Consider the following 27304-nt stretch of genomic DNA (forward strand, 5'->3'; position numbering starts at 1 on the left):
AATGATGCCGTCAGCTGGTCGCTCTCATACAGACAGCACCCAGGCCTGGGCTCTAAGGATCCCTCCATTTACAACCCCTCACCCCAGTCTCCAAACCACAATCCATCCCACTAAGCACCAGACCGGCCTCGCCTCTCGAAAACACTCAGCACCGCCCCACACTGAGCGGAGAGATCGCTGCTGTGCAGTACCCATGTGGGGCACAATGCTCCTCAACCTGTGTGTGCCCAGCCCCTATCAAGCAGGAAACGAGACAGGGAATGGAACGCAGCCTCCCACAAGGAATCCCCCACCCACCCCAAGGGGAGACAGCCTGGGAATCCAGGCCATGAAGCCAAACCTGGATCCCCTGGACAACAGTGCAGGGCACTAGCCCCGAGCACTGGTCCCCCTGATGTATTTGGCTACCTCAGCTCCTCTCTGACAACACGCTCTAACCCCCAGCCGAGGCGCCAGGAGTGGCCAGTGCTCTGAGTAGTGTGTGTCTGTGCTCTGTCCACAGGAACATGGCTGCATTAGCTCTGACCCTCTGTGCCCACGACTCCTTCCTTACGGGCTAAGTCCCTGCAATGGCTGCAGTGCTGGGCAGAGTGCTGGGTCGGGGTGGGGGCAGGGCAGGAGAGCTCAGTGAAAGACAAAGATGCCATTTGCAACAAACACTCTGCTCCAACCCGCCCTGGGTCTGGCATCTGCAACTACATCTGTCACCCCATGACTGCAATGAGCCAATCCCAACATACACGCACCGACGCTGCGTGCACTCCCACACACCCATACCACGTCTACCCGTTCACCCATACAAACCACATGTACCCATGCACACCCTGTGCACACACCCTCACCGCATGCACACCCATAAACCCTGCACGCACATGCACTAACACACCATGCATACACACTGTGCACACACACTCACAAACATCCCACGTACACGCACCCACACGCACACCACACACACCCAGCCTGCACATATCCCCCGGCATGCACACCCCCACCCATGCACCCTGCGAAGGCACACACACTATACATCCACACTGCACACACACAGCAACAATACAAAGCTACAGCAAGCTCCCTTGGAAAGCAATGCCAGCAATGCAGGTGTCCCTAGACGGGGTTCTGCACTGGTGGGAAGAACCAGGGCAGCAACACGGGGGAGGCTTTCAAATTAGCATCTTCCTCCCTCAGAGTGAGCTTTGGTTGGTTTGGTCTTTACCTACAACTAGGTCAGGAGCAGAGAGGTGACATCAGCCAAGGGACACATTAAAAGCAGCACCAGAAACATTCACCTGTTGATTCAACCTGCAGCCATGTCAGGTCAGTTCCTGTGTCCTGCTGCCTGGCTGGCCGAAGGCCCAATGAAAGGAGTGTAATGCAGGAGCAACTTTAGCCCATTCTGCTGGCCTGGGGCAATGGGCAAACCTGCCCAGATCAGAAACACCCACACTCACCTTCCCAACAGGAACGCTGCAGGAGAACATCCTGACAGAGACGTGCCATGCTTCAGTGCAGCCCCGAGCGCTTAGGGAGGAGAACACAACGTCTTCCTCCCTCCCAGCATCAAAAGAGCATCTCCCACCTGAACTGGCCCCTACCAGCAGTTGCCAGCTGATCACCCCAAAGGAGAGCACAAACTGTGGATGTGTGTAACGGGGGAAGCATGAAGCTCCAATCACCACCCAGGCGGAAGGTGATGGCTCTGATGTCTGTGCTCCAAGGGAGGGTTCCAGGCCCCCCATCCTGGAATTGGGTTCTGAGCTCAGAATGTCTTTATGTATGGTAACTGTCACACTTAAACTGCAACAGAAAAACATCTACTTCCAGGAGTCAAATCTGGTGGCAACAGGCAGTGGAGGCTGCTCAGAACTAGCTTTACCCTCTTCAGCCAGGCCCAGTCTGCTCACACTCACTGCTGTCAGCAGGCACTGAACGCGTCTGCATCGCTTTGTATAACCACTGGCAGCTATCAGCAGGCCCCTGGCATTAGGCAGAACAATGCCATTGCTCCAAAGGCGTGGCTTGTCCGCTGCATGCAGAGCACTTTTCTGAATTTCACTTCCAGAGAAAAGAGACAGATGGAAGGCTGAAAGTTCTGCCCAACTTTGTCCTGCAAGACTGTGGGCTGGAGTGCTCTAGTCATCTCTCAGGGAAATGAGAAATACCTTAGATCTCCTCCCTCTTGATCCATGCCCGGCAACTGGCCTCCTCACTTCAGGAACAGGTTGTTCTGTACAGTGCCAGACAAACTGTCAACATTCAATACTAAATAACAACAACAGGCCCGAACAGCTCACAGGGTTGTTCTGCTGATGGTCTCAGTAGCCCACTGATGGTACTTTTCACCACCTCCAAGATATATGACAAAGTACTCTCCAAAGAGCAGTTATTTGGAAAGGCAAAGCTCCCTGAACTCCACAGGAGCTGGAGAAGAGCACTCGCCCTTCAACCTTTGAACAGCTGCAGCTCAGCTATTGTGTTATCCAGTAAGTAGCAGCTTCTGTTCTGTAAGGAATATTGGCCTCACCCTGCCTCTCAGCGAGTCGAGCAGCACCACTTCCTGAAACGAGGGCCTGCGAATCAGACTGTGTGCATGTCTGACACAGCAGACCAGACATGTTCTGATTCGTTTCTCCAGAGATATTAGAGTTGTGTGTACTCCAGAGGATAATCCGTCGTCCTAGCAGGAAAATGCTGATCATGGGCTTCTGTCCCATCTCCCAGAGCAAGCATTCCCTGTTCGACTCTGCAGACAGAGCACTGCTTTTGGACCTTCAGAACACTCCTTCCCTGGTCCTGGGACAAACTCTCCCAGGTGACAGTGAAGGAGCAGAGCCCAGTGCCTGGTTCCCTGCACCTTTTGCATTCACATTAATGAGGATACGGAAGAGGGAAAAGAGAGAGTCTCCAAAGAGAAACTGCTTCCTACCTGTGAGAGGGGTTTTCTGTGTCAGATGGCTACAGGCTCCCACACTTCCTCCACAGTCCTCCAGAGGACCAGCCAAGGACCCAGAGGACAGCCTGGGACCCAAGAATTTGTCTCCTCTTTGCCCCAAGTCATATGTTTATCAGACGACAGGAACAGCTATTTTCTTCTTCTCACTCCTTGACATTCCCCAGGAAATAGCAGTCAGGGTGGGGCTTCTGCTCCGACACAGTTGAGTCACAAGAGAAAGCCAGCTTATAGGTAGGAACCAAATTCCCTATCAGATCCACCAAACCGGAAAGGGAGGAGAGAGTGCAGCACTAATGATATAACAGAGCTAATGGGGTGCACATCGGGGTGAGTGGGTGAATTACAGACGTCATCATGTGCCACTGCTGCACACAAGTCTCATTCTCCCAATGTAGCATCAAAGGTGCCCCTCTCTCTACTCCACAGCAGTGGCCAAAGATATGCAAAAACCAGCCCGGGGCAGAGCATAATCGATCTCTTCCAACCAGCCAGAAAGCCAGGGCCCTGACTGAGTGAAGGTATCTTACACACTCCTCTGCCCCTCCAGCACATATAGCATGTTCCCCAGTAACAGACTGACAGGAACTCTGTCCTCAGAGGCTGAACCCAGGCAGGTGCGATGTGGTGGGATAAGAGAAACAGGCAATGTCATCGTCATTGTCTCATAACAGAGGAAACCCTCTGGGGTGATGGGTTAACCACATCCACTAAAGCCACAAAAGCCAATGAAACTCTCAGCATTTTGGTGTCAAAACTGCTCTCTCTACAGAGCTCTGGGCCGCAGACAAGACACTTCTAAAGCTTTAGACACTACAGAACTGCACACCTCCAAAACTAGGAACCAAGGGGGGAGAAACACTGATGCTCTGTTACGAGAAGACATACTGCAGTGAGTTCAAATTGTCTGTGCTCACACACGCAAGGATCCTCTGCCCTGGAGACAGACTGATGGGAACTAGCAGGCAGCCCACCCACAAAAATGGTAGAAGAGCAGACAGAAATCTGGTAACTAAAGTTTGTGTGTGGTGAAGATGCTGAATCAACTGATTTTGAGAAGTAGCAGATTAGGATGGTGAGGCAGTTCAAGTGCTTCTGGTTTTTTCCTGCCTGTCCTTCCTGAATAAGCTATGCCCAGTATTGCAGACTGATGCCCGCAAGTCTCTGATGCCAGTTACGTCATAATATAGCTTGTGTACTAAGACTTCCAGTTCTTCTTTATTCCCCATCCTCCTTGCCTTTGTGTATAGACACCTATGATGTTAAGCAGATTCCCCACTGTTTTCCCTCTTGCTGCTCCTATGAACCCTTTGTAATTTCCCCCATCCCCAACATCTAACCCTCCGTTCCAGTCACCTTTTTTATACCTACCTCAGGACTTTTGTCACCTGCCCCCTTTGAACCCAGTATCTGTGTTTAAAAGAAGGGTCCTCACAGCTCACCAAATCAGGGAAATGAGGGTGATGGGGTACCTATGTAAGTGCTAGCTATGATTGACTGGTATTATGGAGCAGACAGCTAAAACATCAGCAGTAAAAGATGTTATAATAGAAAGCTTCTGTGCTCTCTGCTAGCCCCTGCACAGCCACAAATGGTATCAAAAGAATGTTAGACTGTTTCTTATTCCACGGCTGGGAGAAGCAACAAGGGTGAAACCTGGTTCTGTGTTAACCAGTGAAAAGGGAACGGAACCAGCTCTCATGTTGTGCAGTAGAACGGAGAGGGGACTAACTGAGGAGAGGAGAGGGAAAGCAAGTCCCTCTGAAAAGGAAAGACAAGGAACTTGTAGGAACTGTGACTGGTGAGCAGGTCAGGGTGGGCTCCCACGTGAGACGTGCGAAGGCACAGCTGGCCCTTTCAGTAAGATGAAGAACCAGCAAAGGGGGAACTTGCATATGAAGCAGGTACGTTTTGAGAGATAAAAACAAAGGGAGTGCGAAAATGCATGTATGTATGTAAGGTCTTGGAAAAAAATTTGAAGGAGAAAGTAGTTAAGGACATTGAGGTCAATGGTAATTGGGACAAAATACAACATGGTTTTACAAAAAGTAGATTGTGCCAAACCAACCTGATCTCCCTTTGAGAAGGTAACAGATTTTTTAGACAAAGGAAACATAGTGGATCTAATTTACCTCAATTTCAGTAAGGCATTTGACACGGTTCCACATGGGGAATTATTAGTGAAATTGGAAAAGATGGGGATCAATATGGAAATTGAAAGGTGGATATGGGACTGGTTAAAGGGGAGACTACAACGGGTCATACTGAAAGGTGAACTGTCAGGCTGGAAGGAGGTTACTAGTGGAGTTCCTCAGGGATCAGTTTTGGGACCAATCTTATTTAATCTTTTTATTACTGACCTTGGCACAAAAAGCAGGAATGTGCTAATAAAGTCTGTGGATGACACGAAGCTGGGAGGTATTGCTAACACAGAGAAGGACCGGGATATCCTACAGGAAGATCTGGATGACCTTGTAAACTGGAGTAATAGTAATAGGATGAAATTTAATAGTGAAAAGTGCAAGGTCATGCATTTAGGGATTAATAACAAGAATTTTAGTTATAAATTGGGGACACATCAGCTGAAAGTAACTGAGGAGGAGAAGGACCTCGGAGTATTGGTTGATCACAGGATGACTATGAGCCGCCAATGTGATATGGCCATTAAAAAGCTAAAGTAGTTTTAGGATGCATCAGGCGACGTATTTCCAGCAAAGATAAGGGGGTATTAGTACCGTTATATAAGGCACTGGTGAGACCTCATCTGGAATACTGTGCGCAGTTCTGGTCTCCCATGTTTATGGGAACAGGTTCAGAGACGGGCTACTAGGATGATCTGAGGAATGGAAAACCTGTCTTATGAAAGGAGACTCAAAGAGCTTGGCTTGTTTAGTCTAACCAAAAGAAGGTTGAGGGGGCATATGATTGCTCTTTATTAATATATCAGAGGGATCAATATTAGGGAGGGAGAGGAATTATTTAAGCTTAGTACCAATGTGGACACAAGAACAAATGGATATAAACTGGACACTAGGAAGTTTAGACTTGAAATTAGATGAAGATTTCTAATCATTAGAGGAGTGAAGTTCTGGAACAGCCTTCCAAGGGGAGTAGTGGGGGGCAAAAGACATATCTGGCTTTAAGACTAAGCTTGATAAGTTTATGGAGGGGATGGTATGATGGGATAGCCTAATTCTGACAATTAATTTGGCAATTGATCTTTGATTATCAGCAGGTAAGTATGCCCAGTGTCTGTGATGGGATGTTAGATGGGATGGGATCTGAGTTACTACAGAGAATTCTTTCCTGGGTGCTGGCTGGTGAGTCTTGCCCACATGCTCAGGGTTTAACTGATCACCATATTTGGGGTCGGGAAGGAATTTTCCTCCAGGGCAGATTGGCAGAGGCCCTGCAGGTTTTTTGCCTTCCTCTGCAGCATGGGGAACGGGTCACTTGCTGGAGGATTCTCTGAAGCTTGAGGTCTTCAAACCACAATTTGAGGACTTCAATAACTTAGACATAGGTTAGAGGTTTGTTATAGAAGTGGATGGGTGAGATTCTGCGGCCTGCATTGTGCAGGAGGTCAGACTAGATGATCATAATGGTCCCTTCTGACCTTAAAGTCTATGAGTCTATGCTTTTGGGGGGGGGGGGGTGAATCTGTTTGCTTTGCCATCAGGCTGGAGATCTGGGATTGTGCTGGGTACTGAAACCAAACCCAGCAGGACCTGACTGCAAGCATACGGATGGTCTGGAAACAGCCTAGCACCTTCAGGCTCAGGTGAGGCAGTCTCTGACCACCTCCTGCCCGGGAGCTTGGTATGGTGGAGCTACGTGCCCCACTCCTGCCAGCCACCACCACCTTGATGAGCTGTATGTGCTGCTGAGTGAGTGTGCTGATGAGCTGCAGTGCCTCTCATTCCACAAAACACTGCGCAGTGAGGTGAGGGCAGCTGGGAGAAGCTGGGCACGAGGCCACCACCGCACAACCTCCCTGGACGGGCAGCAGATGGCAGACATGCGGCAGGTGGCCACCACTGTGTGAACCCCCCGAGCCAGGTGGCCATCATCGCACGACCCGCCAAGCTGGCAGTGGATTGGCAGATGCTGGGTACACAGCCACCAATACATGACCCCATGGGCAGGCAGGGGCCGGAGACAGATCATGACCATGGAGTTTGGGGAGTGGGAAGCCCCTACTAGGCCAAGCCACAGGAGCGAAGAGGCAGCGACAGTTTCATAGGGAGCAGCCTGGGCAAGGGGGGAGCAGCCTGGGCAAGAGGGAACCTGTTGCCCTTCGCGTGCACGGAACTGGGCCAAGGAACAGTCTGTGGGCCAGGAGCAGAGCCAGGAAGTGAATTAGCCCTGACAGATCCATGGAGGAAATGAAGTAAAGAAAACTAGTCCAGGATGGCAGGCAGCCCCATGCAAACCAACCCCAATCTGTATAAGGGTTGGGTTTGCGTCGGGTATGGAAACAACCCTCCCCTTTCCGCCCCCCACTTGGCTCAGTTCGGATTCAAACGGGCTGTGGCCTACTCAGGTTCAGGCTGGGCCTTAGAATTAGGCCCGAGCAGCAGAACTCCCGTCTGGGAACACTGCACCTTGGTCCTAACAGAGAAGAGACTAGGAGAGTCACAGCATGTAAAGGAGGTTTCACAATACACTGCCACAGCTGGGCTGCAGGCTGCCCGAGCCTTCCCAGTGCTAGTGGGCCCCAACATGTACCTAGGCCATCTACAGGCTACTCCCCTGGACGTGGTCAGCATGGCCAACTGGAAAGGTACACAGTATCCGAACTGGGGGTGCAGCAGGGGCAAGCAAATGGTGCCTGAACTCCAGTGACTCACAAGCCCAGAGATCTTTGTATTGCTGACCCTTCATGAGCCCTGAACTAAGCAACTTACATTAACTAGGGGGGCAGAGCTGGGCAGGGCCAGGTGGGACTGAAGCCAAAGTAAATGTGTTGAAAAACAGGCACTAGAATAGCAGCTGCCTTCAGCTCCCATTTATGCAACTCAGAACAATTACCAGGGGTCACTGTCCTGAACTGCAGTGCAGCTTTGATCTGTGGTGAAAAGTATTTTGAGTTGTTTTTACAACTGAAGAGGAAACACTCATTCAGCACAGAGACTACAAAAAAACAAACGAGCTGCATCCTGTGCGAGAAAGACTAGGGGCGTGAGCAGGAGAAGCAGCCTGTTTTTTCAAGGGGTAGCTGTCCGAGCACACAGGGCTGCTCTGGAAAGAGCGCATAGATTATCCCTGGCCTAGGTCTGAAATGGGCTCGAAGCCCCAGGTCACATTTCTAAGGGATTGCCACCTAGGTCTGGAACAAAACCGAAGAGACTATGCAGTCTGGTATCAGAGGGGTAGCCGTGTTAAGTCTGAATCTGTGAAAGCAGCAAGGAGTCCTGTGGCACCTTACAGACTAACAGACGTATTGGAGCATGAGCTTTCGTGGGTGAATACCCACTTCGTCAGATGCAGCCTGGGTGAGCTACAGGAACCAGAGCTCCTTCCAGGGAGTGCTCATCACGTTGGCTTTGGGCAGTCACATTCTCCAAGCAGTTCATTCAGCTCCATGCAGCTAGGTCTGTGGGATGTTTCTGGGTCTAGGTTAACAGGCCATGTCTCTCCTTGCTGCCTAGCTCATTTCAAGGCTGTTGTTACAAAAGCAGATTAACTGAACCAGAGGCAGAAACTCTCATTAGTTTCCACAATTGTCCTCCAGCTTTTGACTCCCTCCAGGGGTTCACCAGGTGTTGAGATCAGGTTGATTTCTCCATTACTCCCACTGTCTCCCTGGAGAACAAGTGCTCAGTTCCTGTCCAGTCTCAACTCACCTCTATTCCCGTCACATCCACCCATGGCTGTAAGTGAGGCTAGGAACTCATTCCCTTCCATGGAGAGTAGGCCCTGCTAACAGCACCATTCCCTGGGGCAAAGGAATCCAGGTTCACTTTCCAGTGTGCTTTCTTCTGCCTGCTTGATAGGAAAGGGCAGGCAAAACTGCCCAGGTGGTGAGTCTCAGGGAAGAGCGATAGAAAGGGAAGTGGGGAGTCATTTGATTTGTAAAAATCTACAGAATCAAAATTTCAGTGGTGTCACCTTCTGTGGTGTGATTGGGGACAAGTGGTCTCACTGCCCACCCCGCTGGCTCCCCGCTCCAGGTCCTCCAGTTGGATATTTTGATAATGCATTGGTGTCGGAAATGGGTCGAGTTGGGGGTCATTCAAAAGCTTTTGCTCCCATGAACACAACAGTACCAAACAACAACTTGAGAACCGTTATATGAAGATATAGTCAAGAAAATGTTTTAAAATGGAAGTTTTTTAAATTATACTTCAAGCAACACATCCCTGTGTTACATAAAAAAGGCAGTGATCTTTGGTAATCCCAGGGAAGTTAGCCTTGACATGTAGGGCTGGAAACAGCTATTCAGCAAAGTCATCACCAGTGTTGTCTCCATCTAGGGCACCGCTATTGCCATACTGATCCTTGTCCATGCCCCACTCGCACAGCTCCATACAAGGCAGGCTGCTGGCCAACCATTTGCAGGGCGGTGAGCATCTGGTCTTTTCACATAATCATTCGGTTGGCTGACGGATTGATAAGAACGCACATGGTATTTCACACATAACTGGTGTGATCAGTCCATCCACCAAGACCCATCTATGCCTGATAAGGGATGGTAGTTGTGGATGTGCTTGATCATCCCAGAGCCATTCCACTGCTTAATAATTTGCCCGCTTGATAACAGGTATAAATGCACTCATCAGTAGCAATTTTTTCCATGTCTGCTTCTTGAAACGCATCCGCCAATGTAGCTCTGCAAATGTCGTAATGTTGGTCTTCAAATGGTAAACTAAGCCCATGAACGCCTCCAGTGCCTTTACAACCTCATCAGTGACTCTCTCAGCTGCTCAGAACACCTTCAGAGTGAGGAGAGAGCCTTCCGAGGCTGAAGCAAGTGCCAGAGGGAATGATCCATGTATGCAACCTGCCAGTCAGACTTGGTAGCCCCATGATTGATGTTCAAATGCAATGGAACATTGCATATGTTGCAGGTGAAAGGCAAACTAATACACATCCTGCATGGTCTTCCTAAGCCAGCACTTATTGACAATGTGCCCTATGCCAGAAGAGGCCTTCCAGCATAGCAAACATAGTTGGTTTGGCTGAGTTACAAGCTCTTGGAATACCAGAAACTCTAAACATCTGCTGTGATTTGGCTGAACACTTCATTATGAGGTACAGAGAAAATACTGGAACTATGACAATGACTGACCATGCTGTACTGTAGCATGGTGGGACCTTTGCCATCTGCTATCTCTTCAAGGAAGTCTAAGTTAGCAGCAGCACAAAATATAAACCAGTCCTTGACAAGGTCGGGGGCGGGGAAAGGGGGGCAGGGACGTACAGCCCTTCATTCAGTTCTACACGGCAAAGTACCTCATTTGCAATTGCAGTCTCCAGGCACAGTACTTTCTGTAGTTAATGGAGGAGCCAGCACTGTGCATAAGCCACACAAGGAATCTGCTATAGGTTTTGGAATGAACTGTTAAAACAACAGCCACTTGTAGCAGTAGACTATGCACATGCCGCACAATTGTCGTGTATGTGTTGGAAACCTTTCACTCAAGCCCTCGTATATGGCACTTTGTGATAAAATGGCAGTCTGGTGTTCCATCAGCTTCCCATCAGACTTGCTGGTGCTGAAGTCACTGCGACCACCAATGCACCACCTAACGGAGTAGTACAAGTCACGCAGTATCATTCTTTCAGTCTTGGCATCTGAAACTCCCACATACTGCAGGACAAAATGCTTTTCCCTAAAAACTTAGCAGCTGCAAACAAAGTCTTCATACTACTGTTGACATCAGTGCGTCTTTTACAGTTTAAAAGATATACACTGTGATTCATTTCTTCATATAGGATTGCCAAAAACTAAACAGACATTAGTCTATATTACCCACAATTCACCTTCGATAAGTGCCTTTCTGCTAAGCATTTGTTCCTCTTCAATCCAGTTCAAAGCACATACTTCTTTGAACTTAGCCTCTACATCAGCCATCACCTCCGCTTTCCCATCCATTAGAACCGCTCCAAGGGAATGTATTAACTCCAGCTGAGCTGCACAGTTTGCAGTAGGAAAATCAGTATTTGTTTCAGTAGCTTTTTCTTCTTGACACAACACATTACAGCCATTCTTGGTGTACCACTCAATGTGATATGCCATGGGCATCTTTTGGGTCAGTGTGCCACTTTCCTTTACTTTCCATTCAATGTTCTTGCAGAGTGACAGCTTCATACAGTTTCTCACCTGTCTCATGTGTTGAAACTGCTTAATGGATGGCTTCCATCTGACCACAGAAGAAACAAGTGTTCTCGAAATGCATGCCATGTGCCATAGCATAAGGCGAGTCTTGCCCACAGCTGGCACTTGTCCCAGCACTTTCAACTGTTTTCTGATGCTCAATGTACTTCCTCTCCAACCTTGTCAAATTCAGCTTATGGGTGCACTTCACACAGCATGTAAGATATCACCGAGCATTGTGTTTAACCAAGTCTTCTATACTGGTATTCTCCAAAACAGCGAGCTACTAGTCGATACACTTCATCTCCCCACTTATGCCTAAAGATAGTCAAGACCAAAATAAAACCAAGGATTGTGTAATAAATGAATTACAATCCCAAAGTAATCCTGTTATGTAATGTAGGTTATGTGACTATGTGCACATGGTTCGTGCATGGATACTAGTCATTTCTAGCTTGATGCTGACCTCTTAAATGATGCCTCACTACGATTCTTTTGGCATAATAGAAAAAGCTGACAATTGGTACCACTGAACTGCTTCTTTTTTGCCGATGATGGCAAACCAACTTGGAACACTTCCTCCATTTACAGTAATCTAACATTAAAAAAGTTAATCTGGTCTCACTTTCAGAGCATTAACTATTAACACAGCACTGTCAGTTGAGGCCCAAAATGTAACTTTGTGAGGGCTGCATGTTTAACATGCCTGTATTAAAGTATAATTTTTAAAAGTCGACTTTTAAATATTTTTCAACTATTGATCTACATAATTGTTCTAGGTATGTCATGTCTGATACCACAGGTGGGAGAAAGGGCTTTCAGATGATACCCAACTCAACCCACTTCCATTATCAAAATGTCCACCAACCAGAGGACCTGGAGCTGGGAGCCAGGGGGCAGCGAGCCACATCAGAGGGGACACCACTGAAGTTGAAATTCTGTAGATTTTTACGAATCACACAATACCTCCCTTACCCTTCTACTGTTAACATGCCTGAGGAATTACACATGCTCCCAAACTACAGAGAGAAATGGAATCGCAGAAATGCAGGGTTGGAAGGGGCCTCCAGAGGCCATCTTGTCCAGCCGCCTGCGCTAGGTGTCTGCATAACCTGTTCTTGAAACCTCCGCTGATGGGGGGGGGGGCTGTGAACATGACGACACTTGGGGGACGCAGTGTCTCGTTGCAGACGGACACGCCAAAAAGGGCAATGTTTATTACGGAAGGATTAGGTACTTGGACTTTGCTAGTCCCTGCTGGCCTCCCTGGCCATCTGCTTATACTTTTGGGGGAGAGGGCACTACCATGGCTGTGCGTTTCCTGGTTTGCATATGGCTGGGGTGGTTTTCCTGTCATACTAACATCCTACCCAGTGATCTCTGGGGAGACCTCAACAGAGCATCTCCTGAGTCTGGAACATTTGAGTCTGGGCTTTGGCAGAGCACCGTTATGTGAGGACACAGGGAGCAGAGCATCTTAAGCAAGAGCTTTGTACCACAATGTGAAGTAGAAATACAATCAGCAAATGACTCAAGGCATCTGTCCTGGGAATTACTGACAATCGCCTGTAGGGTGCAAGGAGCTATCTGTGCCATGGACTCGCAGACCCCTCGCAAACCAGAGACCTTTGGTAAAACTCAGTGTGCAGGGGGACAGGGATGCTGTCTGAGACGTTTCCCTAACATGTTACCTCCTCCACAGCCATTTCCACGCTGGCAAACAAAATCTTGCCTTGGCAGCTCGCACTGCTTTTCCCACAAGACTATCCAAGCACCCTGAAAATTCAGGGTATAGAAGGGGTACAAGCTGGGAGTGGATGACAGGGGACGGACAGGGGTGACCTAGCGATGCAGCAGGAACACAGCTAACACCAAAAAGCCTGTCCTGAAGCAGCCTTCCTCGTGCAGGGCTTTAACGCTGTCAAGGTTTTTTCCCCACTCTGAACTTTAGGGTACAGATGCGGAGGACCTGCATGGACCCTTCTAAGCTTAATTACTAGCTTAGATCTGGTAACACTACCACCACTCAGAATTTCAGTGTCTGGGGCACTTTCTGTCCCCCCAAAACTTTCCCCTCCCCGGGCTGCCTTGAGAGGCTTCACCACTTCCCTGGTGAACACAGAGCCAAACCTCTTGGATCTTAAAACAAGGAGGAATTAACCATCCCACCTCCTTTCCCCCCACCAATCCCTGGTGAGTCCAGACCCAATTCCCTTGGATCTTAAAACAAGGAAAAAATCAGATTCTTAAAAAAAGAAAGCTTTTAATTAAAGAAAGAAAGATAAAAATCATCTCTGTAAAATCAGGATGGAAAATGCTTTACAGGGTAATCAGATTCCTTTAGACCAGAGGGGCTCCCCTGCTAGCCTTAGGTTCAAAGTTACAGCAAACAGAGGTAAAATCCTTCCAGCAAAAAGAAACATTTACAAGTTGAGAAAACAAACATAAGACTAACGTGCCTTACCTGGCTAATTACTTACAAGTTTGAAACATGAGAGACTAATTCAGAAAGATTTGGAGAGCCTGTATTGATGTCCCGTCCCTCTCAGTCCCGAGAGCGAACAACGAACCAACAAAAAGCACAAACAAAGACTTCCCTCCACCAAGATTTGAAAGTATCTTGTCCCCCTATTGGTCCTTTGGTCAGGTGTCAGCCAGGTTTACTGAGCTTCTTAACCCTTTACAGGTAAAAGAGAGACATTAACCCTTAACTATCTGTTTATGACAAACACTGTCTACACTACAACAAAACACCCACAGCTGGCTCAGGCTCACAGAAGTAGATGCCAGGAATCCGGAGAACATTCCTTGTCCAATTATAAAGATTTTAAAAAATCAATATACTTTAGGTCTAAAATGCTGAACATAAGAACGGACATACTGGGTCAGACCAATGATCCATCCAGCCCAGTATCCTGTCTTCCATCAGTGGACAATGCCAGGTGCCCCAGAGGGAATGAACAAAACAGGGCAATTATTGCGTGATCCAACACCTGCACCTGGCAGTGAGAGGCTTAGGGACAGTCAGAGCATGAGGTTGCATCCCTGACAATTTTGGCTAAAGCCATTGATGGACCTATCCTCCATTAATTTACCTAACTTTTTTTTTAATCCAGTTATATTTTTAGCCTTCACAGCATCCCCTGGCACAGAGTTCCACAGGTTGACTGTGCACTGTGTGAAGAAGTACTTCTTTTTGTTTGTTTTAAACCTGCTGCCTATTAATTTCATTCTGTGTCCCCTGATTCTTGTGTTATGTGAAGGGGTAAATAATACTTTCTTATTCACTTTCTCTACAATATTCATGATTTTATAAACCTCTATCATATCCCTCCTTAGTCGTCTCTTTTCCAAGCTGAAAAGTCCCAGTCTTATTAATCTTTCCTCATACGAAAGCTGTTCCATACCTCTAATCATTTTTGTTTTCCTTCTCTGTACATTTTCCAATTCTAATATATCTTTTTTGAGATGGGGTGACCAGAACTGTACATTGTATTCAAGGTTTTAGTGTATTTATATAGTAGTAGTATGATATTTTCTGTCTTCTTATCTATCCCTTTCCTAACGGTTCCTAACATTCTGCTTGCTTTTTTGATTGCTGACTGCTGCACCTTGAGTGGATGTTTTCAGGGAACTATCCGTGATTATTCCAGGATCTCGTGCTTGAGTTGTAACAGCTAATTTACACCCTATCATTTTGTATGAACAGTTGGGATTAGGTTTCAATGTGCATTACTTTGCCTTTATCAACACTGAATTTCATCTGCATTTTGTTGCCCAGTTACCTAGTTTTGTGAGATCCCTTTGTAACTCTTTGCAGTCTGCTTTAGATTTGAATAATTTTATACCATCTGTAGACTTTACAACCTCACTCTTTATCCATTTTTCCAGATCATTTGTGAACATGCTGAACAGCAGTGGTCCCACTACAGATCCCTAGGGGACACCACTATTTACTTCTCTCCATTCTGAAAACTGATGATTTATTCCTACTGTTTGTTTCCTCTCTTTTAACCAGTGTGACAAAGTTCCTCCTCTACCTTGGTGGGTCCTGCGCTTATTGGCAGATTTGCTCACCTCAGTGATCTTCCCCACAGTCTGGATCAACTCCTCCCGTGTCTGATCAGGAGTTGGGAGGTTTGGGGGGAACCCGGGCCCACCCTCTACTCCGGGTTCCAGCCCAGGGCCCTGTGGATTGCAGCTGTCTATAGTGCCTCTTGTAACAGCTGCATAACAGCTACAACTCCCTCGGCTACTTCCCCATGGCCTCCTCCAAACACCTTCTTTATCCTCACCACAGGACCTTCCTCCTGGTGTCTGATAACGCTTGTACTCCTTAGTCCTCCAGCAGCACACCCTCTCACTTTCAGCTCCTTGTGCCTCTTGCTCCCAGCTCCTCACACGCACTTCCTCTCCTCTGGCTCCCCCTCTCCTGACTGGAGTGAGCTCCTTTTTAAACCCAGGTGCCCTGATTAGCCTGCCTTGATTGGCTGCAGGTGATCTAATCAGCCTGTCTTAATTGGTTCTAGCAGGCTCCTGATTACTCTAGCGCAGCCCCTGCTCTGGTCACTCAGGGAACAGAAAACTACTCATTCAGTGACCAGTATATTTTCCCTCTACCTGACTCCTGTACCCCACTGGTCTGGGTCTGTCACACCAGTTACTGATCCATGAGAGGACCTTCCCTCTTATCCCAGGACTGCTTACTTTGCTTAAGAGCCTTTAGTGAGGGACCTTGTCAAAGGCTTTCTGAACATCCAAATACACGATATCCACTGGCTCACCCTTGTCCACATGCTTGTTGATGCCCTCAAAGAATTCTAATAGACTGTTGAGGAATGATTTCCCTTTATAAATGCTGCACTGACTCTTTCCCGACAAATCGTGCTCAGCTATATCTGATAATTCTCTTCTTTACTATAGTTTCAGCCAATTTGCCTGGTACTGAAGTTAGGCTTCCCAGCCTGTAATTGCCAGGATCGCCTCTGGAGCTTCTTGAAAAATTGGTGTCACATTAATTGATCTAAGCCATAGGTTACAAACCACAGTTAGTAGTTCTGCAATTTTATATTTGAGTTCCTTCAGAACTCTTGGGTGAATCCCATCTGGTCCTGGTGACTTATGATTGTTTAATTTATCCATTTGTTCAAAAATCTCCTCTACTGACACCTCAATCTGGGACAGTTCCTCAGATTTGTCACCTAAAAAGAATAGCTCAGGTGTGGGAATCTCCCTCACATCCTCTGCAGTGAAGACTGATGCAAAGAATTCATTTAGTTTCTCCACAATGGCCTTATCCCTCTTGAGTGCTCCTTTAGCACCTCAGTCATCCAGTGGCCCCACTGATTGTTTGACTGGCTTCCTGCTTTTGATGTACTTGAACAGAGATGTTGATGGGAAAAGGTATGAAGAGGAGACGAAGACTGAACCAGTCCAAACAAAACAGCTTACTGATAGAACTCAGGATCATGCTTGGTAAACACAAATAGTGTGGGACTAGAAATCAGTGAACCAAAACTGGTGTGCTGCAAACTAGGCCTAACTGGTGGACAAAATAATGATAAATTTCTGTCCCACCATTCTCTCTGTGGGTCCTGAAAGAATCTTTGGGGAGAAAAATTGGCTACTAGAGCAAGCTATAAAACTATACCTGGGTTCAAAAAAGAATTAGGTAAGTTCATTGAGGACAGTTCAATCAATGACTGTTAGCCAAGATGAGCAGGGTCACAACCACATACTCTGGGTATCCCTAGTTGGGAGTGGATGACAGGGAATGGATCATTCAGTAATTGCCCTGTTCTGTTCATTCCCTCGGAAGCACCTGGCATTGGCCACGGTTGGAAAGCAGGACACTGGTCCGACCCAGTATGGCCATTCATATGTTCCCATGTTAGCTTCACCATCATGGCTGCCACCCCACCATTTTGGGGGGGCCTTCATTGTTCTGATCCTGAGAGATGTCCTGACCAGACCAGGACAGAGAGAGGGACCTAGATGACATCACACCTCTACCAGCCCCAGCTGAATCCAAAGCACCACCTGGGATGAAACAGGATCAGACTGTAACACCAGCTCCAGTCCATCTCAGCTAACCTCTTCTCTTTCCCCAAAGGACAGCTATTACCATCTTTAATACCATCTGGGTGACTGTCAAACACAATGCTTTTTCCTTCTAAAACTCTCTCCACCTAAAGGGAAAGGGAGCACAGAATGTTGTTAAAATGAAAACCCTATTTAACACTTAACATTTCAAACATTTAAGTTTCTCCTTCTTTCCTTTACCTTTAATAAAAGGTTAAAAAGAATGTTCAGTGGTGTATTTACCATGGGACTAAGCAGGCTGAGCTCTCTGGATACCAAACCCTAAACCTTGTTTAACAGTTTGATGCTGGATGGCGCCTGGGTTACTTAAACACCGTTAGCCCATATAGTGTATCGAAGTGAATACCCTAAGCCCATATCTGAGTTATCATGGGGATATCTATGTGAGAGATGCTGGGAGATCTCCCAAAAGTATAATTCTTTAGCTGGAGGGCCCCAGGAAGTGTTGCTATCCCAGGGCGGCCTCAGAGGCTCACTTTGAAATGAGCAGTTAGTAAATCTTTGATCCCAAATATGACAAACTGCAACTGGCCCACAAAGAGCAAATGTGCCAAACGAACGTACAATTGAGTCACTAGGGCCCTCCACACTCCCACAGCAGGGGAATGGTTCGATTTCTGCACTGGGGCTGGCCTGCCGAGACCACACAATAGTGCTGGATGTGTATCGGTCATGCACCCACAAAGCCACATACTGCTGCTAGGGAGCCTGTGGTCTCTAGGAAGTTCAGCTGGGACCCCAACTGTAGCTTGTGGGTAGATAATGGGGTACAGTGGAACTCCTGAAGAATGAGTGGTCAGGAGAGGTTCCTCAGGCCCAGCTGTGCTCCTCTGGGTCTCAGCTTCTCCTGGCAGGGAGCTCTACAGGGCAGGGCACAGTTGGGATTCTGCACATGGCTTGGCAGGATTTGGGGTCACAAGGAATGAAAATAAACGAACACCCCCAAAAAGCTTCCCCCACCAGTGGATTGTGGGGTCTCTCCCCAACTGGCTGGGCCTGGACCTGCCACACAGCTGGAGTTCAGGCTGTCCCTTGTACAGAGCCCAAGTCAAGCAAATGCCAGCTGGAGGGGACGGACACTCCTTGGGGTGGGCTCAGCTGGGACCAATCTCTGGCAGAACTGCCCCTGCTCTCAGATCTGAAGCAGTCAGTCCATGGGCTGCTGTTTCACCTTTCTATTTCTGGCACCATCTTCCTCCTGCTCTTCTCAAACCTCCCACACCTGCTATGCTGAAACCTGAGCCTCTCCTTCCTAGGACAGCCTGACAAGCTAGAACAGATGCAGCCTAACACAGCCCCCACTCTCACTCTCCCTTGAGGGCAGAGGAACAGCCCAGCAGGGCTTGGGTTGGAGAGCTGTGCACAATCACAGATAACTCCGGCCACTTGTTTTACCCCAGGAGTGCCTCACTCTTTCCCACAGGATAACTGTGCTGGCAAGAAGCTGACTTTGATTTTGAAGACACTGGTGTCTATCTTCTCTCTCACATGCCCATCACCAGGTCTGAGTTTGAATATGGGCGGTGACTTCACGAAGGCAGCGAGGGAACAAGGATGGAGACAGAAATTCCACTACCCTTCCCCATTCTCTGGACTGGGTGTAACACGTCTTTCCCAAGCTGGGGTGACAGCTTGCCTGACCCTCCAAGTGGCAACAGGAACCTTTCGATTCCCGTGAACAGCCACATGTGCATGACTCTGCGGCCCCCTCGTTCCAAGTAACTAAGAAACATTTGCCTTCAGAATCAGTGGCTCTTGAAAGGATAAAGTGGTTTCTACTTTGCCTCCCCGTCCGGGCCTACAGACTCAGGCTTGTGCTGCCGTGCTACTAATGCCCGTGTAGACGCTGCAGCTCGGGCTCTGAACCCACCCCCTTCCTAGGCTTCAGAGCTGAGCTGCAGCCCAAGCAGCAACATCTACACTGCTATTTACAGTAGGGTAGCGCAAGCCTGAGTCTGTCAGCCCAGCTCAGAGACTAGCTTCCATTTGCTGTGCAAACACACCTCAGGGGTTAGCAAAGCCCTAGGCACCTGCTCTGAGATGGTGAACACACCCCGCCTGGCACAGCTGGGGACCCTGCTTTGGAGGCAGGGCTTAGGTAGCACTGGGAAGGAGCTGGGGAGAAAACACAAGGGGCCAGAGTGCGTGACCAAACAGTGTGCCTTCCCTACAAGGCCTCTGGGAACCACAGCAGCATCCCCACCTGAACCACCAGCTGCCAATTCCTGCCAGCCACTCCGCCCCAGAATGTCATCCGGGTAGCAAAGGGCCATCTCCAGAACAGGCCGCTGGCCCTGGTGGGAGAAGGATGCAGAACAAGGGGCCCACGAAGGGAGAGACTCTTCTCGGCACAGGCATTGGGAGAGCAGGTGATAACTGCTAGGTCTTAAAGTATAAACAGAACCAGAGCATGTTTCAACTGTGTTCCAACCTTAGCTTTTAACCCAGTTAGGACATGGGCCAGCCCCACCTGTGCTGAATGGCCAGGCTGGATACCTACCTACCCGGCACAGGAGATGTTATAAAATAGAACACATAAAGAATTGTTTCTTGGTGGAAAAACAGACAGAGCATGAAACAGACGAAGGATAGAGCAATTCTCCTCGCTGCAGGAACCATGGGGTGAGGTTCTCTGGCTTGGCTTATAGGGGAAGTCAGACTAGGGGACCCCAATAGTCCCTTCTAGCCCATCTATGAAGAGAGATGAGCAGACAAGAAAGGAAGAAAACCGTCTAGTGCAGGGGGCAGAAGAGAAAGCCAACCAACCATCTGCACTGTTTCTAAAGATAAATGCCTCATTGTCTTGGGTGCAAATACTTATGAAGATGCCACATTACAACCAACATTGTATCTGATTTCTCTTGATAGGACTCTAGGACCATATCCTGCCTCAGGAGGAGGAACACGTTTGTGTCTTTGTCTGTGAGGTAGCACGCAGGCAATGGAAATCAGGCAGGTGTCTTACTATTACTACACTTACTACACTTTTACTATTGTAATAGATACCTGGGCAGGGTCCCCTAGTGCAGAATGCCAGGGCAATGCCAGCTGGACACTTGCTGCTTCTGGCAGCAGTACTGGGTTTGGAAATACTTGACTAGCTAACGAAAGGTAGGAAGTTACTCTTGCAACGTCCGACATTTGCAGGGGAATTATTCCCAGTCACTGGAACCACGGCCTGCCTATTCCTGCCTGGCAAACTCCAGTCCTGGACACGCACTGAAAGGTCTGGAAAGTACATGCCCACGTGCAGTGGAGCCCTGGGCGACTCCCCCTGCAGGACACTGGCCTTCACAGGCAAGTTCGCTTTGTAGAACAATTTTGAAAGAAAGACCGGACTATAGTGTCGACTGTACTGCTCCCTCCTGGTTCTCATCCTGTGCTCCTCACCATAGAGTCTGAGCACTTCACTGCTCCAGCACTGACCCACCGCCCAGGCCTTCTGTAGCCTCCCCGTCCCTCTCAGCTGCCTGTCCTAGGATGGAAGAGTGTCTTTGTCTGTGGGGAAACACGCAGGCAACGGAAATCAGGCAGGTGTCTTACTATTACTACACTTACTACACTCTTACTATTGTAATAGATACCTGCCCAGGTATCTATTACATAAACTGCTGCCACAGGGTACAACCAGGATGGAGTGGGCAGAAGAAGCACTTCATCACTGTCCCTCTCCCAGAACCAGGCTGCCTGATACTGAGAGAGGTCATGATGCCAACTTATGGTCCTTTCACGGCTCAGTGTGGGACAGTCTGCTCCCTGGACTTCGTGCTTTGCCTCTTTTTGCCTTTACAAAGGGCTGGGATGTGCTGTGCTCTGCAGAGATAGCCCTTTAACTGGCTGGATTCCCTTGGCAGAGCTGTGTGAGTGACCCATCAGCAGAGCCACAGGCCAACAGGAGAGACGTGGTCAGTTCCGGAGTAATCTACAGTACAGGAGAGCAGGTCCCTTTTTGAGGGGGATTTGGACCCCCAAGTTCTACTCATTCTGATACATTGCTGCAGTTGGGAGGCGAGGGGTGGCCAGGTGGCTACGCTGCTCCCTGCATGCCGGGTAGAGCTGGAATTGGGGGCGCAGCCTGGACTGGGAGGTTCGGGTACATGCTGTGTGCAAGCCACTGGTAACTTCCAGTCTGAATGGCTCAAAGGCCAGCAGTCACTCAGGAGGGTACTCCGGAAACTCTCTCCATCAGGAGGACATGCAGAGGGAAGCAGCAAGGCCGGTGCTTTCACTGAGGCAAACTAGGCAATCGCCTAGGGCGCCAGGATTTTCGGGAGGCAGCATTTTGCCGGGGGGGGCTGCAGGCGGCTCCGGTGTACCTGCCGCAGTCATGCCTGTGGAAGGTCCGCTGGTCCCGTGCGGCTCCGGTGGACCTCCCGCAGGCATGCCTGCGGCAGCTCCACCGGAGCCGCGGACCAACGGACCTTCCGCAGAAATGGCTGCGGCAGCTCCACCGGAGCCACGGGAGCAGCGCACGGGGCGGCGAAATGGTCGTGCGCCTAGGGCGCGAAAAACTCTAGCGCCGGTCCTGGGAAGCAGTGGAAGATCCCTGAAACCAACCCTGGCTCCTCCACAATCAGAGTTTCAGGTCTTTCCCACTCTTGTCCCAGAGGATTTATGGGAGCCCACGGCAGCACGAGAGCCATCTCCTAAGCTGTGCCGATGTAATGAAACAGATGGAGAAAGTGCGGCCCTGCAGAAGGTGCTAGACACTCCAGAGTAGCAGCAAATGGGAAAAGTAGAGAAGTCTAGCTGGCCCTTTCCTTCCAACTGGCCCTCTGAAAATGGAAGGCAAGCTAGGGGCCATGCCCAGTTCTCTAGCCCCAGAGGCTGCTGTGAGTGGGGGAGCAACATGACAGGCGAGCTTGCCAGACAGAGCACAGCACACACCATAGCGTTGTGGAGACAGATGTGCAGAAGTGTGATCTCAGAGTTTCCAGCTTTATGGCCCATTGATTTCAACCCACAATCTAGTCAGGGCACATTAGGAATTTTGCCCCAAGAAATATGGTTTTAGGCAACACCACGAACGAGTCTAGCATACAACAGGCTATTCACTAGGACCCCTGGCAGCAGCACTGCCAGACTCCGCCGGACATGCACTGGCTCAGACAAAACTCACTTGCCAGGGGGATTTTTGCCATGATTTTGCAGGGAAAAAGAGTCTGTAGCACCTTGGACCCATCTCTCCTTCTTCCCTGCAACTCCTGCCGCACAGCACTACCCCAACATGCTAGATGCCAGTCACACAGGCAGGAAGACATCGCCTGCCCCAAAGAGCCAGCCACGAACGAAGACCGGCTCACAACAAAGGCGACTGTGTTCAGCTATTGCAAATGGTAACGACACTGGGCTGGGAACCAGGAGACGTTCTGTTCCTAGCTCTACCTCAGACTTCCTGGGGGACTTTGATCAAGTCACTTGCCCCTCTGGGCTGCAGCTTCACAAGCTGTGAATCCCCTTGGGAATTTACACTGCCCATATCTTCACACTACCTGAGCACTGTGCTCAACAGCAACACAAGCCCAGGCGAAGGCCTCCTGGGGAGTCTCCTGACCTCCCTCCCAGGGCTTCAGTTCTTCACAGTGCAGCGTGCGTGGAGCGCCCCATGTACAAGGCAGGGGAGACGTGCCCGTGTTGACAGCAGGGCTGGGGGAGTGGGAAAGCAGGGACAACAGCTGGCAAAATCCCAAAAAGAAACACACTCGCTTGTTGTCAGATCAGTTCCTCATAAAAACAAAGCCTTTAGCCAAACACACTAGCATCCAGTTATTGTTCCTTGGCTGACGTGTGCAAGTGACCGTGAGCTCTGCCCCAGCTCCTTGGCAGTCACATCCCTCACGGCAGCCCCGCTAGGCTGGCAGAGAGAAAGGGCTGGGGCAGGGTAACAGGAAAGGAACCTGCCAGCCCAAGACCCCGGTGCAGTCCAAGAGGCTCTGCCCCCACAGGTTTAGTCTCCCACCTGGTACCTTCTACATAAGGAGCTGGTAGCCTGCGTGTGTGGCTCGGTAGCTCGGCCTTTCCTGGCAGCCTCTCCACTGTGCAGCCCCAGCTGTCCAGCACGGGGGAGCGAATGATTCATTCTGAGTTCACCCTTAGATCTAATTCCGGCATTTCACTCCGATCGCAGCGCACTGAACGCAGCCTGCTGTCTAGCTGGCTACCCCAAGCGGGGAGCCCAACCCCCAGCACAGCCAGCCCAGCTTCCCAGGCTGCGTCCTCAGCCCCAAGTCCACACCCAGCAGCCAGTGCCTGCAGGGCATACAGCTGCACAGCAGTTACGCAGGAGAAAGTTGTAGGCAGTACAAAGCCTTCCCTACCTTCCAGGGTCTGGCCTCTTCTCTGCACTGCTCTGCCCCGTGCTCTTCTCCACTTCCTGCAGCAGGGCCGTTTGGACCGGGCTGTTTCTCCCATCACTGCTTGCACTGTCTGTATGCTGAGGCCCCCTGCAGTCAGACTGGGACCTGCGTTTCATGGCCTGGAGCTGTGCCAGTGGCACAATGTCACAGCCCTGTGGCCGGTGCCATACGGTTTGCTGGGTGATGGCATTGTAGTAATAGAAGCGGTTGTTGTTCTGGTCAAACAGCTCCCACCACTGCTTCTGGTCCGACTGGCGAACTCTCAGGTTGGGAGGTGGCTCCCAGCCACACTCACCGGTGGCCAGGTTGACATACATTCGCTCCCGAGAGCGCGGCTCGATGATCTCCACCCAATCTGAGCTGCAACAGCAAAGAAAGGCACAGTCAGTCTGGGTTGGGGGCACAAGACAACAGGAATACCCCACGGGCATGCAGCCAGCTACCTCAGTCCCTGGGCCAGGACTCGGAGTAGGAACAGGCAACCAGGCTCTGGATCAGTGTCACAGTGACCTGTGTGAAGGGGGAGCTATATTGGGCTGACACCTTTTTGGTTGAAGGAGGCCTACACAGCGTTTTACATCCTGCTTATTGTTTGGAGCCACAGGACAGTAAAGTCCAGGCTCCGTTTTCAGCTGGAGGAGCATGAGAGGTGTCAGGTTGTTACAGTCGCTCCAGGACCACAGGCAAAGGGAGGCAGCTGTTCAATCCTTAACAAAGACACCTCTTTCCAAGACAGCATTAGTCACTGACACAGGTTCAACATGACCCCAGGTTTTAAACAGTGTGATCAAAACCCCACTTAGCTCCGCATTCCCTTGATTAGCCATTTGTTTCATGTGCACTAGTTCTCCAGTCACTATGAAGCCCTCTGTCCTCAAGAGGGTCTGATTTCTAGGGTAACAGCAGAAGAAGAAAAACCTCTTTGTTTTCAGCCTGGTCTTCCAGGCGCTATCAGAAAACAGCAGAGAAGGGCACATGCCCTTTCAACAAAATAGCTCAGGCTGCCTTTCTGCTGAGCCAATGAGGGGTTGCAACAAGCCAGAATGGCAATGGTAGGGCAGAGGACCCAGAGGCTGGGGGCATCCACATCTGAGTGCCAGGAAATACCAAGCCGTGGCTCTCACATGCATAAACAAAGGCTCCAGGTGTGATCCAAGTGTTGCTGCTTTGTCAAGGAACCCGCAGCCACCACATATTGCACAGCTGCAGGAACTCGGGCCTCAGGACCGGCCTTGCACACAAGACTGGCACCTGCCTAAAGGTGTGAATTACAAGCTATGTTGTTCAGGCCAGATCTGGTGAAACAGAATGCTGCTACTTCAGATTCAAAGTGCCCTATTTTGATTTAACTGAAGTGGGATTCTTACCATTGAAGTTAATAGGAGAACTGGGTGTTCTGCACTTGGCCATTCATTTAAGTGCCTAACTTTAGGGTCCTGTTTCTGAAAGTCCTGGCCTTCATCCCCATGCAGTCTGCCCATCTTGGAGGCTGCTCAGAAACTGTGTTGAATTAAAAAGCACAAACTGCTCAGATACGGCACTTAGTTCACTTTCATCTGAACAAAGGGCTGCAAGAACTCCTCTCCCCTGCACAGGTGAGTCAGGAAGGAGAGGGCTGGATCTGGGTGGGCCAGCCCATAAGAAGACCGTGGAGAAAGGTGACTTCAGGTCACTTCTTTCATGGGAAGGAGCTGGCAGGACTTTCCCGGAGAAGGTGCAGAACCAGAACCAGTGGTGGTGTGCTGGTAACAAGCATGGCTGACAGTGTGCTCAGAGTACAGAACAGCAGCAGGTGCCCAAGGCCGGCCCGCAGGGGTCTCATTTACAAGGATCTCTCTGAAGGTTTGGCCTGCTGGGGAACCAAGAAGCTGGAGGAGTTTCCCTGCAGGGAGGAGAAGATACAAGCCCTACAGAAATGAGATACCGTGCGCCACTAGAATGCACAGGGCAAGCAGGACAAGTCAAAAGCTCAGCTGATCAGAGAGCAGGACTAACAAGTAGCTCTCTACCTGGGCCCTGAGCTGGTACAAAACTAAATAGCCCGGCCAAACACCTAACAAATGAGCATATTGGGAAAGACATAGAACACCCAGCACTCGGCCCAGTATTAGGCCTGGGTAATGGGCAGGGGGCCAGGAATGCTTTAGCAATGCTGGATTACATCTGCAGGTTGTTCCCTAACATCTGCATTCGTCTGCAGGGGCTTAGCCTCACTTGATGGCTCTTCCAGGGAGTAGTTTTAAGAGCCCAGCTCTTTGATATTAAGGTCACTGTAAGGCATTAGGCTGGTCAGTCAGGTGATATTCGTTAGCCACTGGGGGTAACTGGGCCAAATGTTTCAGAAAACCCACCAGCTCCTTCACAGGTCCCACGCCTGAGCACTGGCAGTTGTTCTACCCCCCTTTCCAATTAACACCTCCCCCCAGCATTCAAGGCAATTCTCACTTCTGTTAACCCAGGTAAGGATAGCACTGGTGGGCCTGGGAGTGAAAGCCTCTTGGTTTGGAGATAAAGACTAAGCACAAAAATCCCCTAGTGCCTGTACCACGGTCATGGAGCAGCACAATTACACACTGACAAGGGCCCATTCACAGAGCGCAAACCAAATCAACCCCCACACAGCTCACCACAGAGTTGCAGATTAACCCTTTCATGTATGTTCTAAGTTGTAAAACGCCCCTATTGCAGCTGGCCCTGGGCACCGTAACGTGTTAAAACACTGCCAAAAGCCAAGCCAGAGCTGACAGGAGCGGACTTTGTATATAAACTTCCGTCCTCGTGCCTTTGGGCCAGAGAAGAGAGAAGGGTAATTAACTAGGGCCAGTCTGACTCACAGGAATAGCACGTTCTAGCAGAGGGCCCTCCACAGAGAATATTCTGATCTCAGATCTCAACAGTTTACATCTAGAGGGCAAGAGCCAGCTTCATTGCTGAGGCAGAGCATGAGCGGGATGCAGCCCCTTGGACAGTCAGGATCCACACCACACTGACAGCAGCTCCTTGAATGGCACCTGGACGGGACCAAGAAGCCACTCGTGCACCAGGCTCTTGATCAGCTGTTGGAGCTTCTGGCTGGTCTTCACATGTAGCCCCATGGAGAGCATACTGCAACCTCCAGCCTGGGTCATGACCAGGCCCTATGGAACTGCAGCAAGGCCCATGCCAGGGAGAAATGGTCACAATCACCACACCAAGGCCAAAGCCACTTAGAGAGTCAGAAATTATCATAGAAACAAAAAGAAGGGGCCCATATTGCTAACCACGTCAAGGGCAGCTGGCCCATCCCCACCAAACTCCAGCGTGTCCCCAATCACGCAGGATCACGTCCATCTACCAAGAGAGCCCAGGCAGCTTGTTTTCATTCATGTCACTGTCCCAGGAGAGACACAAAGCTGCGTGATATCAAAGCCCTCGGGCACCACCCCCCACTCTGCTGGCCTCCCGTACAGATCAGTTCGGAAAGGGGGAGCCAGGGGTCCAGCAGGCCTTGCCCACTTACCTGCAAGGCCACTTCTCCATCCAGAGGCGGGGGTATTCGCATCATTTATAAACACCGAAGTAGAATTAAGGATACTC

The 27304-nt window shown here is 49.7% G+C and overlaps 1 protein-coding gene across 1 annotated transcript in view; it reads right to left on the minus strand.

Annotated features, from left to right (window-relative positions):
• LOC115635165 (rho GTPase-activating protein 39-like) overlaps nt 1-27304 on the minus strand; it is a 120090-nt gene that overhangs the window by 50568 nt on the left and 42218 nt on the right. Inside the window, exon 2 of the mRNA XM_030533493.1 lies at nt 23690-24088. Coding sequence (XP_030389353.1) covers nt 23690-24088 — 399 coding nt within the window. The remainder of the gene's footprint in view (nt 1-23689; nt 24089-27304) is intronic.

The sequence above is a fragment of the Gopherus evgoodei genome, chromosome 14, assembly GCF_007399415.2.
Source record: "Gopherus evgoodei ecotype Sinaloan lineage chromosome 14, rGopEvg1_v1.p, whole genome shotgun sequence".
In the NCBI taxonomy this organism is placed as follows: domain Eukaryota; kingdom Metazoa; phylum Chordata; order Testudines; family Testudinidae; genus Gopherus; species Gopherus evgoodei.